The sequence below is a fragment of the Mustela erminea genome, chromosome X (genome assembly GCF_009829155.1).
Source record: "Mustela erminea isolate mMusErm1 chromosome X, mMusErm1.Pri, whole genome shotgun sequence".
In the NCBI taxonomy this organism is placed as follows: domain Eukaryota; kingdom Metazoa; phylum Chordata; class Mammalia; order Carnivora; family Mustelidae; genus Mustela; species Mustela erminea.
In genome coordinates this window covers 30,013,756-30,028,558 of record NC_045635.1, presented here as the reverse complement: position 1 = coordinate 30,028,558, position 14,803 = coordinate 30,013,756, and the positions used below count along the sequence as shown (strand labels likewise).

General features: G+C 36.9%; 1 protein-coding gene across 1 annotated transcript; it reads right to left on the bottom strand.

Moving 5' to 3' along the window:
* Positions 1 to 2,805: 2,805 nt before the first annotated feature.
* On the bottom strand, positions 2,806 to 6,614 carry LOC116583160 (E3 ubiquitin-protein ligase RLIM-like). The gene is made up of 3 exons (XM_032331178.1): positions 6,529 to 6,614; positions 6,161 to 6,441; positions 2,806 to 4,911 (listed from the first exon to the last, which is right to left on the bottom strand). Exons 2-3 carry the CDS (start codon positions 6,399 to 6,401, stop codon positions 3,269 to 3,271), a joined length of 1,884 nt encoding a protein of 627 aa, XP_032187069.1. The 5' UTR covers positions 6,402 to 6,441; positions 6,529 to 6,614; the 3' UTR covers positions 2,806 to 3,268.
* Positions 6,615 to 14,803: the final 8,189 nt, after the last annotated feature.

The following is a 14,803-nucleotide window of genomic DNA, read 5'->3' as shown; positions in this document are numbered from 1 at the left end:
TCCAGGTCACTTAATTGTCAACAGGGCTTCCAATTTTCTCTCTTTACAGCTTCTGCAGGGCTCACCTGGTGTTTTCAGTGGGACTTCCATTTGATCTGATGGAGGAAGAGCCTGTTAGAACTGCTTTCTGTTACTAAGTTGGGAGTTAGGAAGTGCTGAGCCTGGGTCACCTTTTTATTTGGAGGGATCATAAGATGTCCTGCCATGAGGTTGTTCGTCCATTCCAAAGGTCCCTAGCCAATTCACTTTCCCCTTTAGAACTTTCAGAGTTCTCCTTTGGTTGTCTCATGTTATTTCTAGGATATATAGTTGTACTTATAGAGGGGGGAGCAGAGAGAGAGGAGTATAAACCATCTTATCTGGACTAGAAATCCTGTGACTTTTAAGGACTCACCTGATTAGGTCAGGCTCATTCTGGATAAGCTCCCAATCAACTGTACCATACATCATAATGTATGGTAGTCTATCACATTCACAGGTGATACTCTAAAAGTCACTGGGGGACATTTTAGAATTCTACCACAGAAAGCATTTGTGAATGTACTGAAGTATTGATTAGGTAGTTATCATCTGGAAGGTGGGAACACATTAGTGTAGCAAGAAGACAAATACTGCTCTAATTATTCCTCTCTTTAAATGAAATAGATGTTGTATCAGAAATACTTAGTAATAATCAGAATATCCAAACAACTTTCAGAATTTAATGTGAATATCAGAGGTTCATTTAAGACTTTATTTCCAGCCATGCAAATATCTTCTGTGTGAAAAATATTCTAGCTCAAAGATGTACTAAAAGACTTCACTAGTATACCCTGTTTATATTTTATGTTTCTGTGTAATTACTGTAGCTGCCAGTAATTCACATAGAAAATGAAGGTCGGGGTGCCTGGGTGGCTAAGTTGGTTAAGCATCTGCCTCCTGCTAGATCATGATCTCAGGGTCCTGGGATTGAGCCCCACATTGGGAACCCCTGCTCAGAGGGAGTCTGATTCTTCCTTTCCCCTTCCCCATGCTCGTTTTCTCTGTCTCAAATAAAATAAATAAAATCTTAGAAATGTCAGTGATGATTCTGACTTTAAATTTTTAGAGAAAGTTTATACTTAACACTGACCATATTTATATAGGTTTCTCAGTGTATAAAATTTATGACTGTTGCTTTTGTCAAAATACAGTTTACTCTCACCTAAACCAGGATTGAAAATTTTAAGCAAATTTTGCTGGTTTGGCCAATATACAAAAAACAAAAACAAAAACAAAAAATTAAAAACTCCAGTTTCCAGGCTGAATTAGGAGAAAAGTCCTTACTATGTTTGGATTGGAAGAGAAGCATGACCTAAAATTTGATTTTTTTAAAAAGATTTTATTTATTTATTTGACAGAGAGAGTGAGAGAGCACAAGCAGGGAGAAGAACAGAGGGAGAGGGAGAAGCAGGCTTCCTGCTGATCAGGGAGCCTGACACGGGGCTAGATCCCAGAACCTGGCATCATGACCTGAGTCGAAGGCAGATGCTTAACCTGAGCCACCCAGGTCCCCCTAAAATTTGATTTTAAAGTGTCATGGTTTGGGGTAATACTTTGATAGGGATGATTAGAATTGAATTAGTTAAGCATGCTTTTGAACTCCAGCTTTTCAGATTACAACTTGGGAGGCTTTGTACTTTGGATCATTCACATAAAGATTAAGATCTATAAACCATAATATACCTTATAAGAATAAAGCATATGTTTTTAAAAATTATATGAACTGAACTTATAAATAAAAAGAAATTCAGGTCACCTGGGTGACTCAGTCTGTTAAGTGTCGAACTTCTGTTTTCAGCTCAGGTCAGTGATCTCAGGGTCATGGGCTCAAGCCCTACATCCTGCTCTGTGCTCAGCAGAGTCTGTTTGATTTTCTCTCCCTCTGCCTCTGTTCCCTGTGTCCCCCATCCTTCCACTCACACATACATCTAAAGAAAATTAAAAAAAAAAAAAGAAACTGAGACTTGAATGTACTTATAAAGCAAAAATTGGAGAAGTACATATACCGGCTTTTTTCCTTAGTTGATTACAATCACAGCAAAGCAAAGTGTGACATGTTTAAGCGCAATGTCATTAAATTCTATGGTTTGTCATCTCATCACTTCTAAAGATAAAATGTACTTGTTCTCTTCTTCATGATACCAGTTCTGAGTAGATGAAAGGAAAATTAAAAGAAGATTGTTAAACAGCCAAGTTAAAGAACAGAATGGAGGACAAGGGGAAGAGGCAACTACTCCCTCTTTATACACCTTCAAGCCTAGAGTTGATAATACTGGCTTCTCACAGCTGCTAGCCTCAGGGAATTCATCATCTCTTTGTTTCCTTTCATTCTTTACACACTTTTAGTAAATAGTTTCTTCATTAAACTCTATTTCATCACCCTTTTCAAGTGTGCCATCAATTTTTGCCCAGGACCCTAAATGATATATTAGTAGTAGAAAATGGGAGAAACTTTAAGGTAGTGTTAAGGGTTGGGATAAACTGCTGGGAAGAGAGATAGGAAGACAAAGTTTTAAAAGCTTTTCTATGGCATTCTATGAATGTAATGACTTTTTTATGTGAGTGATTCTAATAAATTCTTAATGTTCCTGATTATTCTGGTTGTGTTCCTCTTTGTATGCACATTTAAGATGAGACATGGCTGTGAGATGTCTGGGATTTGCACGACTAGATAATTCTGTTAGTTTCCATCTGGATTGATTATCTATTAAGACATTTCTCCCATGGAATCAGGAACATCCCACCCTAGTGTACCCGCTAAGTTTCTTTTGAAATTCAGTGATCCATTATAGTGGGAAATTTGTTTTTGCTCTAAGATAGGACAGTACTGTTTGGTTTTTTATATATTTTCTTTTATTTTGGAACAGAAATTGAGGAAAGTTCAATCATTCCTTCAGGAAACAATGATTCAGTACAGATTGTTACATTGGGATTCAATTTTAGATCAGATTCAGATTCTTATATTTAACAGGACAATATCGCTGTCAGGTAAGACAGCATTTTTTTTTTTTTCTTTAATTCTGGAAGAGAAATTGGGGAAAGTCCAAACATTCCTTCAGGAACCAGTGATTCAGTTCAGATTATTATATGGGGATTCAATTTAATTTTTTAATTTTTTTCAGGATTCAATTTTAGATTAGATTCAGATTATTATATTTAAAAATCAGTCCAAAAGTTGTTTATAATCAGACAGGTGACTACTGTTTGTCCATCACTATAATTGTTTGTATAGCTGAGAATTCAGATCTCAATTAGAATTTTCTCTTTCACCAGACTCTACTGCTTTCCTACGACAAATAGGACAGGTAGAGTTCTCCAACAGCCAGCGATCGATACAGTGGATATGAAATTCATGGGAGCAAGGTAGGATGCGTAGTCTGTTGCCTTCTGTGTACTCTGTGATGCAAATACTACAGGCTTTTAATGCACCACTTTTACCAAAAGATCTTACAGCCAAGTTGTCAATTTGTGCTTTGGTGAGTCCTGTAGTTTGGTCATGATAGTCTTCATTCAAGAGGAAGAAATGGTCCAGATTAAGGGAGGTCCAAGAGTTACTTTCATCAAATATTATTGGGCTCATAGGTCTACTTTCTTGCCTGGCTTCTGATGGTGAGCCTGATGATAAGCTTATTTCATTAGTGCCGTCAAACATCAGTGATCTAATTTCTGAATTTTCATCACTGGAGCTGGAACTGGAAATAGGACTAGAATTGAAACTAGTTATGTAGCTGGAATTTGAACTAGAAATCAATGGAAAACTTGAATGGAAATCAGAACTAGTAGTTGAATTGGAACCAGAACTAGTCCTATCACCAGAACCATCTCTTTCATTTGGTGACTCTGCCCTTTCCATGTTTTCACTTGGGGGTGAGATGCTATGCACTAAATCACTGTCACTGTCCATAAGGTCAATTGAGCCACTGAATGTTGTCACTGTCTGCGTTAATGTGCTCTGAATTGTAGTAGATGTTGTATCATTTAAATCAATATTTAAAATTCTGTGGATGGGAATTCCGATGGTACTGAGATAAGCTGTTGCATCTGTCTGCTCAAAAGATGGAAACATATTCCAAAGTCCTTCTTGTTCACTTTCTAAAGTTGGTGTCTCACATGTTAACAGAGTTCTGCTAGCTATGCTATCACTATGAGAATATGCCCCAAGATGAACTTGTCCTACTTCAAGATTGAACAATATGGTTGAACTTATCTGCTCCACTTCCCAAGATTCACCATCACTGGTTGTATCTGGAGAACTTTCTTCTTGAACAGCATTCCTTGTTCCAGAAGTTGAAAAAAGACCACTATTTTGTGGCTCAGTTCCAGTTATTTGCTGTCCAGATGTTTCTTGGTGCTGAATTCTAGAATATAACTCATTCTCCTCTTCCAGAAGCTGCTCAAAAGTCTCAGGTGCTATACTCTGATGAAATCTTAGTAAAAGATCACTCCATGAATTTGGAGCTGAACTACTTTCAATTCTTGCTCTGGTTCTTTGATGCTCTGGGCTCCTGCTTCTTGCTCTTCGCTGACCTCTAGTGACTGGTACTTCTATTAATGCTTCAGTTGTACTTTGTTCTGACATAGGTGGTCTTATAAATGTTGATTCAGACTGTGTATTTTCCGCTTGCCTTTGGATGTTTTCTATATTGTCTCCTCTGGGAAATCTTGTAGATGGTACATCTTTGTTCTCTGGATTTGGGCTCCCATTATTAACATTAAAATTCATTTCTAAACCAAATCTGGTATTATTGTTATTTGAATTAATCTGGCTCAGTTCTTCCCAAATTTGGTGTTCTGTTTGCCTACTTGTCACATTTTCAGTTTGTTGGAAAGAGTTAACCCAGTTTAATAGAGAGTCACCACTAGATGAATTATCAGAAGAATCTCCTCCACCTGTTAACAAAAAAAAGTGGTGGCAGAAAGGAACTACCAAAATTAGAAGCATCATAAAATAGCACTCTGAAACCTTGTTTCAAAAGCAAACAAAAAATTAGAACTTTAATACTCAGATGTTCTTAACATATTTCACATTTATAGAGTTAATATTTTGTAAACTATATTTTCTAGATTTACAAGTGAAGGCAGGACCCTTTGAGTTCCTTCTGAAAAGAGTTAGTTAATCTTAGGTAAATTTAGAGAATTTTTTTAAAGGAATCTGGAGTAAGTCTGTTTTCAATATTTCATCTTATGCATGGCCCTGTGTACCACCATGGGAGGAGAATCAAGAGACAACATTTTTTCACTCCACTGTCAAAACACTAATGCAATTAAAAAAGGTGAAGGTACCGCACTAGTATTTTAGTTCAATTTACATTATTGCCTAATTCTCATTAGCATACAACATTACTTCTTCTAGGCTCTTAAGTGTTTATGGTAATATATAAAGTTTTTTAAAAAAATATAAGACCATTGTAACCATTGCTCAAATTTAAATAAAGTTTATAGGTTTTAAAGTTTTTGAATACTTCTTGATGTTACCAGATTTTAAGTTGACATGAAACTGAAGGTCAGCTCAAATGGAGAGACTGAACCTAGCATAGTATATATGAAGCCATATTTAAGAACTGAACTATTATATATCATCTTCTTTTGATTGTAAAGTTCTCAACCTTAGCACTGTTGACATTTTAGTGTTGGATGAGTCTTGGTTTTGGGGAGCTATCTTGTACATTGTGAGGTGTTTGGCAGTATCCTTGGCTTCTGCCTGCTATTTGCCAGTAACACCCACTCATCAGTTTTGACAATCAAAATATCTCCAGACATTGTCAAATGTCCCTTGGGGGTTGGGAGCAAAATCACTCCCAGTTAAATAGAGAATATAATATTTTTTGCTGGTGAGGAAGTCCATGTCTTTATAGAAAAAATAATTCAGTAAGTAGGAGGAACTTTTAGTTGAGGTGGAAAACCAAGAAAAATAACAATAAGCTATTTCACACCGTTTCCCAATTAAAGTAACGCAAATATGAATTGGGGGAAAAACATATCTCGACATTCTCCCCCCAAATCAGGTAAATATCGTTCTTTTTAATGAGAAGTTACTTAGCACCAAATTAATGTGTGCCACTTTTGTTTTATCTTTGGCTGACTCTACTATGAAGTTCCTTACCCGTCCCATTCTATTCTCCCTGAAAGTGAAATATACCTGGATTTTTATCTGAATTTTGTGGTGGGTTGTCTTTAATTCGTTGAAGTCTCCTCTGCAATTCTTCTAATGTAGTTTCACCGGGAATGCCTAGTAAATCGTTATCCCTCATTAGCTTGTAATCTTCTTCACTCAGGTTATTTACAAATTGATAGAAATCTTCTTCCCGGACCAGTCGGTCCCTCTGACTTCTGCGTAGGGCTGCAGATTTGTCTTCATCGTCGAAACCTGAATTTTCCATCTTGATGAGCAAGTGGAAGATATCTGACTTTTACGACATGCTGTTGAAAAACAATAACCGAGTTTTGATTTATATTCAAAATAAATCTATGAAATAGATTTATGAATAATCTATGAAATATACTAACTGAATTCTCTTTCTGCTCCGGTTGGAGTGTGGCAGGACCAGATGCGGTTGGATCTGCCTCCGCGTAGGTTTCTTCTGCCTCCCTGACGGCAGCTGTGCGGCTTCTGATGAGTCCTTAGTTGAGAACCGCCTTTATGCAGGAGCTTGCTAGACACCGTTGCCTAGGTATCCATTATCTTCCCCTTTGTTACCAACTAGGGACTATATTCAGGGTAGGTTTCATTTTCATTTAAACCAGCAAATACTACAGAAGCTTACTGTGTGCCAAGCACTGTCCTTCACCTCTTTTTATCTGCATGAGCCTATTCCCCGGCTTTCAGGAGGCTTTTCCAGGCTCTGCTATACTCTTACTATTTGGATATTAAATTAAAGAACCCGAATGTAGTTACTTATACTACATATGACTGCCTTCTTCAAAATGTCGCACCAAAGTCATTCTAGTCAAGTGTAACAATTCTCATTTTCAGGTGCCCAGGGAAGTCTCTCTTTTCTCCTCATGAATTCCTCAAATCATAGATACTCAGTAAGAAAACCCACGTTTTTTGATAATTTACCAGAGCTATAGCTGAATTTCTTTTGCTGGGTCTTTTCTTTTTCACTCTTTTATTATCATTTTTTAAAATTTATTATTTTAAAATATTTTTTAATCCTTTTCACTCTTAAATCCTTTCACTCTTATTATACAGTCCCTCAAACTTCTGTTAAAGCAAAACAAAACAAAAACAAAAACTTCGGCAGGCTTTCTGGTCAATTCTTTAAGGAATTTTCCACAAAAACATAGTTTCATTTTTGTTCTCCTTTCTCATAAATATTATAAATAATTCTTAATTAGCCAGAACTTCGCAGGCACTTTTAAAACAAAAGAGTTGCCTTGCCTATTGAAATGTGTACTGATTCTGCTAATTTTGTTCCATGTATGTTAGTGCAGCCAGGATGGCATGGTAATAATGCTCAATGGCAGTGCTGTCTGAAGGAGACCTAGAAGAGTTTTTGGGCTCGTTAATCTTACCAGTCCCTCTTAACACTTGTTTTGGAATCCTTCAAGTTGTTCGTGTAAAGACAAGATTTGGCTATGGAATTTGAAATATTATTCAACTGGACTTAACAGTGAATCTGTCCAGCCTAAACAGTCAGTTAATATCCACTAGAGATATGTCAAATATTGCAGAAGTCTGTATTCCCAAGTAATTTATTTTCCAGATGATGGAACTATCACATAGAAACTGTGAAAATACAATATATTATATGTGATAAGAGATTTATATCTATAATATTGTATAAGTACAAGGAAATTTGTGATGTTATTTAATGGGGGTTAGGGAATAGTTCACAGATAGTACATTTAAATCTGGATCTTTAAATATAATTATGAGTTTCTACTGGTGGAAAGTGCAGTTGTGTATGTGTTGGTGAAGAGAGAGTATGTCAGACTGAAGGAATAGACCTAAAAGACATTGGCTTCTTTGGGGAACTGTGGCCACAATATTAGAGTTGGGGTGGAAATGATATGAAATTTATTCCAGAAGAAATAATTGATATAGATTATAAATTGAGTTTTGAGTTTTCCCTGTAAGAAATAGGGCACATATTAAGATGTTTTATTATTTTTTGAGTACCGATAATGGATTTTATTTTAGCCTGCTTAGTGTCCACTTAACATACTTATGATAATAGCATCCTGATTTTCTCAAAGGAAAAACCCCTTTTTCAATCTTAGTCAAGTTGGTTTAGGTTCAGCTGAATTCACTGCCACAGATGAAGGAAAGGGCACATAATGCAGTCATGTCTAATCAATAGATCTCAAATTGCTGGTTATGGTAGCTGGTTCAAGCATGGATATGTGACCAAAAAGATATTTAAAAGTTAAATCTGGAGGGGGGGCACCTGGGTGGCTCAGTGGGTTAAAGCCTCTGCCTTCGGCTCAGGTAATGATCCCAGGGTCCTGGGATCGAGCCCCGCATCGGGCTCTCTGCTCAGTGGGAGGCCTGCTTCCTCCTCTCTCTCTGCCTGCCTCTCTGCCTGCCTCTCTGCCTGCCTCTCTGCCTACTTGTGAAAAGTTCAATCTGAGATATTACTTATAACTATTAAAAATGAAAAAAATATTTTTTAATGTGGTTGCCAAGCTGGTAGGATGTAAACCTGAATATGCTTGGGGTTATCTTGTACACCCAAGAATGAGGAAAATCAATATAAAGTGACAGAGAACAACAGATGAAGAAAGGGCCAGATACCTAAGAAAAAAATCTGAGAAATACCTGAAGCTGGATATGCCTTAGGATCTTTAGATCTGTAAACCAATGTATTTCTTCTTTTTTTCCTAAATGTAAAGCTTGTGTAGAATTTTTGTCACTTAAAATAGAAAGGTTCCTAATGGTTGAAACAAGAGAGTGATATGATCAGTGATCTAGTCAGATGTCAGGAAGTAATTTTTAATAAATTTGCCACCTAAAACTTATTTGCTGTTGTCCATTTTATAAAGTTTACTTGTTTATGTAAGTTTAATTGGGTTTAGTTTTTTATGAAAATACAAGAATACAGATATTTTGTCATTTACTTAATAAGTATCACACATTGAAATTGTTTATAATTGAGTTGAAACAAATGAGCAATCATTTTCATTTGATTATGAATCAAATATGGTTAGCATATACTGTTAATCTGTTAAATAAACTTCCTAATTCTCTGTGCCGTGAGATCCTTTCAATGTGTCCCTATTTTCTTATGTGTTTCACATATTATCCAGTGTATTCTGATACCTTGGCCCAATAATGGTCATTTAATTGTCAAGTGAAGAGAAAATATCCTGAAGTAAATTACTACTGAGCATTTGGTTTATTTTAGAAATGGGATGGTTCTTGTAGGAACTAAAATGTTTTTCACTGATACCTTAATAAATAGTGAGATACTGTTACGTAACCAATTAGCTCCCTGATGGGATTTTTGGATGCCTAAGTTTAGCAAAGTCTTAATTAGTGTGAGTAGGTATGTGCTTGTGTGTGCACAAGCACATATAGGTGTGATGTATTTAAACATTTAAAATGGATGTTTGGTTAGGTTAATAACCATTGGCTCAAGTCTAGTTTCTGGGTACTAGTAATAGGTTTATTTCAGTTAAGTCTGACATTTCCTTTGCAGTGTGAATGTACTTCATCTCAAACATTGAGTTCCTATAGCATTATCATTGTTGTCTGCTTTAAGGTCTTGTTTTTAATATTTGTTATCAAATATCACAATTGATGTTTCCAAACATTATTTGAATTCAATATATTTAAAAGCAATATGCTTGAGGCAATTCAGTATATAAGAAAGTACTAGGTTGAGAATTTAGAGACCAAGGTTGAAGACTAATCATTAATTCTTATTTACCCAATGATTTAAACTCTCTAGACTCCCATTTCTGAAACTTTAATATGACAAAGTTGAATCTGTTTTTCAAAGGGTGGCTCAGTTGGTTGGACGACTGCCTTCGGCTCGGGTCATGATCCTGGAGTCCCGGGATCGAGTCCCGCATCAGGCTCCCAGCTCCACGGGGAGTCTGTTTCTCTCTCTGACCTTCTCCTCGCTCATGCTCTCTCTCACTGTCTCTCTCTCAAATAAATAAATAAAAATAAAAAATCTCAAAGTTTGATTTAGTCAGTTGCTTAGAGAATTAAGCAGTGGGAATTGAATATAGTACCTGAACCATAGTGATGGATTGGCAACTATGAAGTAGAAAGGAAAGGTTGAGTGGGGATTAAGTTAGTGCTGCAGTGCTTAGCTAACAGAGAGGCAAGAGAATCAGAACAGGTCCAAATTCCAATATCAAGCTAGGGATAACTGTCTCCTAGAACATTAATCCAAAGCCAGTAAGTTGAAATGGAGTATTGAGCCATAGAAGACAATTCCAGAGTTGAGGCAAGGTCATGACAAGCTTGGGGATCAAAGCAATGGGGTAGTAGCATATGTGTATAACTTTGATTTTAGCTTGCTAAGTTAAAATATTTATACCTTGGATCTCTGTCAGTTGTTCCTCAGTTGTCTTAATATTTTTGTTTATAAGACATTTTAAATGTATGACCTCAATATTTTTTGTTTCACAATTTTATGAATGAGAATATAATCACAAAAACTTTAAATTTTTAAGACACCATGAAAAACATTTTAATTAAATTTTGGAAGGTAGTCACAGTACAGTGTAAGCATAAGCAAAAAGATAACAGCATGTTATTAGTACTTAGTACATATAAAGTTACACATTATTTGCTTCTTTTTTTTTTTTTTTTAAAGATTTTATTTATTTATTTGACAGAGAACACAAGTAGGCAGAGAGGCAGGCAGAGAGAGAGGAGGAAGCAGGCTCCCTGCTGAGCAGAGAGCCCGATGCGGGACTTGATCCCAGGACCCTGAGATCATGACCTGAGCCGAAGGCAGCGGCTTAACCCACTGAGCCACCCAGGCGCCCCCATTATTTGCTTCTTAATATTTTTCGTATTTAAATTAATAAAATAAGATGATCAGATTTACCATTTTGAGGGTGAGGGGAAAAACAAAGGCATATTTATCATCTGCTATATGTGCTCACTGTATGCTTTGTTATATATACATTTGTATATACATGCAAGGCGTAGGTGACTAGAGGTGTAATTGTTAGACTTTTTAATAAACTGGATAGCTATTAGTTTCTTTGCAGTACATCATCTTAACATAGGAGCAATCAGGAAATAACTAAGCATTCTACACTAGGAAATAACACCTTAACAGCTAAGCAGCATTACTCAGCTGCTATACAACTATGTCTAGTGCACAAAAATACATACCCATTTAATCGATAGCCCTTTAATTTGATAACCCTTTAATTTGATAACCCTTTAAAAAATCAGTTCTTTTCACTTTAAGTGTTATTTATTTATTTTTTTAAAGATTTTAATTGAGAGAGAATGAGAAAATGTGCAAGTTGGGGAGGGGGAGAGGGAGAGGGAAGATGTTAAGCAGATTCCCCTTTGAGGTGGGAGCCTGACAAGGGGCTCCATCCCAGGACCCTGTGATTATGACCTGAGCCAAAGAGAGTGGGCTGCTTAACTGACTGAGGCACCCAGGTGCCCTTAGTAGGCCTGTCTCTCTCTCCCTCCCTTCCTTTCTCCCTTTTTTTTTTTTTTTTGAGTAGTTCTTTCTTTGAAAAGGATGATGGCAATGATGAAATGATGAGTCAATTACTAGACAGTTTTTAACTACCCAACAAGAAAAGGCTGAATGTATTTTCTTAAATTAGGAGGTTACAAATTAGATCAACAATCTTTTGACTTTTTTTTTTAAAGATTTTATTTATTTATTTGATAGCGAGAGATCAAAAGTAGTCAGAGAGGCAGGTGGAGAGAGAGAGGGAAGTAGGCTCCCCGTGGAGCAGAGAGCCCGATGGGGGGCTTGATCCCAGAACCCTGAGATCATGACCTGAGCTGAAGGCAGAGGCTTAGCCCACTGAGCCACCCAGGTGACTCAAAAATCTGTTTACTTTCAAGCACAAAGTCCGCAGTATATAAAGGAAAATAAAACTTTACCTGAAATATCAAATCAGTAAAAACTTTAAGTTGCTCACTTCACTAACTTTACTTCTTACTGGAAAAGCTTTTAATCCACCATTTGTAATTTGACCAAAATTTTTTAAAAGAGCTATTTTGTGAATGTGTCACAGACACAAGTGACAGAGCCCTACTTTTTTGTAGAGGACCTTACTCTGAATAAAATCACGAGTTTTTCCGTTAAAAAAATGATATTTAAATAACAGCAAGGGCAAAAAATGTTTACCACTTAATGCAAAATTTAGAAGTATAAACTTAGGCAACATGTTAAAGAATGAACTTCTTAAGCTCTAGTAGCTTGTTTTAAAACCTTTTGATCAACTGAGTATATTGTTCCCCTTCCCTCCCCTTCCATGAGTTCTCAGTTAGGTTGCTTGCTGACTCATAACCTAAGAGGGCACCACTCCTTCTTCTTCAGGAAACCTGAAGAAATTCTTAGATTACTATCTGGACTTGGATTTCCTTTCTGGTGGAAGGCTTCTGGACCTAGACCTGGACCTGGTTGGGAAGGAAGAATTGGACACTGAGGGCGACTTGGACTTGGATCGTTGGGTAGATCTGGATGTAGAGGTAGATGGTGATGTACTGTAAGAGCAAGAATGAGACTTTATGTGAATGAAGCCCTGAAATCAGGATCAGCTTCTACTGTTGGAATGGCTTTGTTGCTTACGTCTTTGGTTCTGGCATTCGTGCCTGTGGGGAGGAGCTTTCTGGCAGCAGTGGCCACGACAGGAATCTAGTGGGCAACTGATGTGTGCCATCTGTATCCACAGTTTGTGGTCATCCAGCACGATCCCATGAAGGGCATCCATGGTGGTAGGGCACTTGTGGAAGCGGATGAAGGCAAAGTCACAGGACTCTAGTGAAGTGGCCCTGCAGGATGTACACATTGCTGATGCACCCATACTTCTCCAAGACTTGCTCCATGGTGTTGGCTCAGGTGTGGTAAGTCAGGTTGTTCACCTTCACAGAGATCATGGCCTTTGAGAGCTCTGCCTGAGCACTGCAAACTGAGCCTCAGAAACTGAAAATCTGGGAAGACTGTAAGTTGGCCCAGGTGACTGCAATGGTTTTCTCGTGTTTGAGGAAAAAAAGGCTCCTTTTTTTTGTGCATGTGTCACTTGCCCTCTGCGTGTGGGTGCTTAGAGACACTAGAATGTTTAACGCAGCTCTGCCTATCTCCAGATCTGAGACTGCCTAAGAAACAACTCCTTACCATTTTTTTAAATGAATGTTCAGGATTATAACATATCTTTTTGTGACATTTTCGGTGTATTTCTAAACACTGAGTTGTAATTTAAAAGCATATACTATAGGTATAATTATGTGATGTGAAATACATTGCAATGCTGACTCCTATAGGCTAGAAACATTTGTCTACTTAGAGACAAAAACAGGAAAGAAACAAAATACCAAAACAAATCATGGACAAATAAGATGATTCAGTTATAATAACAGGTCAAGAGAGATTGAGAACTACTTGCAGGGTATGAACTGTGATCAGAAATTCAGTAAGGACCTCCTTCTCTGTTTGAAAATGAGTCAAAGGCGCTATGATCTATGATTCCAAATTATATAATTTAATATAACCCAGTTTATTAGAATTTACTTCTTCCTCATTAATTGATGGAACATACCCTCTGATAGAGTAAGCTCCTTTGACATAATTTACATTTAAAAATTTTTTTTTAGGGCTGCCTGAATTGCTCAGTTTTTCGAGTGTCTGACTCTTGATTTCAGCTCAGGTCATGATCTCAAGGTCATGGAATTGAGCCCTATCTCTCTCTGGCTCCACACTTAGGCTGCTTCTTTCTCTCTCTCCCACTGCCCCTCACCCCCCAATTCTCTCTGTCAAATAAATCTTTAAAAAAAATGTTTTTATAATTAGTAATTATATTTGATCAAATTATTGACAAGACATCTTTCTTCATGAATCATGTCAATTGCACTTCAATAAATGAGCTTCATAGTCACAGGAAGTAGAAAATAATATTTTAGTAAGTATTTCTCATCTTCAATGAATTTTGTATGCTCTTTGCAAGCCACGGCATGTTCTGCACATTATTATTTCATTTATATGTGCTCTGGTTATCCATTGTTGCATAACAACTTATATCAAAACTTAGTGGCTAAAACCAATGATCTAGCATTATCACACAATTCCAAAGCACTGGAATTCAGACACAGGATAATAGGGCTTATTTCTTTTATATCAGCTAAATTAGCTAGGGTGATTGGGATAGCTTCTCTGGAACTACTGGGTATCAGCTGGTTTTCTAGAGCGACTCCGTGTAGTTAGCGTAGCAATTCTAGTCTTACTACATTTCTTACATAGCAACTCAGGTTTATAAGAAATCATAGTAGAAGTGCCAGCCCTTTTAAAGTTGAGGCCCAGGGCAGTATATCAGTTTTGCATTACTTCTAGGATATTCCATTCGTCTAAGCAACTATAGGCTAGACCAGCTTCAAAAGAAAAAAAGAATCATTGAATGTAGTGTGAAGGATTTACAACCTTTTAATCTTCCATAGTCAATCCTCTGGACAGATAGTATTTACATTCTTCTCACATGAAAAAATACATTCACCCCCTTTCAAGACCACCAAAGTATAAATATCCAGGACCTTGTCATTTTTTAAAAAGATTTTATTTTATTTATTTGACAGACAGAGATCACAAGTAGGCAGAGAGGCAGGCAGAGAGAGAGAGAGGAGGAAGCAGGC

Excerpts from the sequence above, each read along its gene's own strand:
- LOC116583160 (XM_032331178.1), bottom strand. The coding sequence starts at position 6,401 with ATGGAAAATTCAGGTTTCGACGATGAAGACAAATCTGCAGCCCTACGC. Across the intron at positions 4,912-6,160 it reads AAATTCAGATAAAAATCCAG|GTGGAGGAGATTCTTCTGAT; the intron begins GTATATTTCACT and ends TTTTGTTAACAG.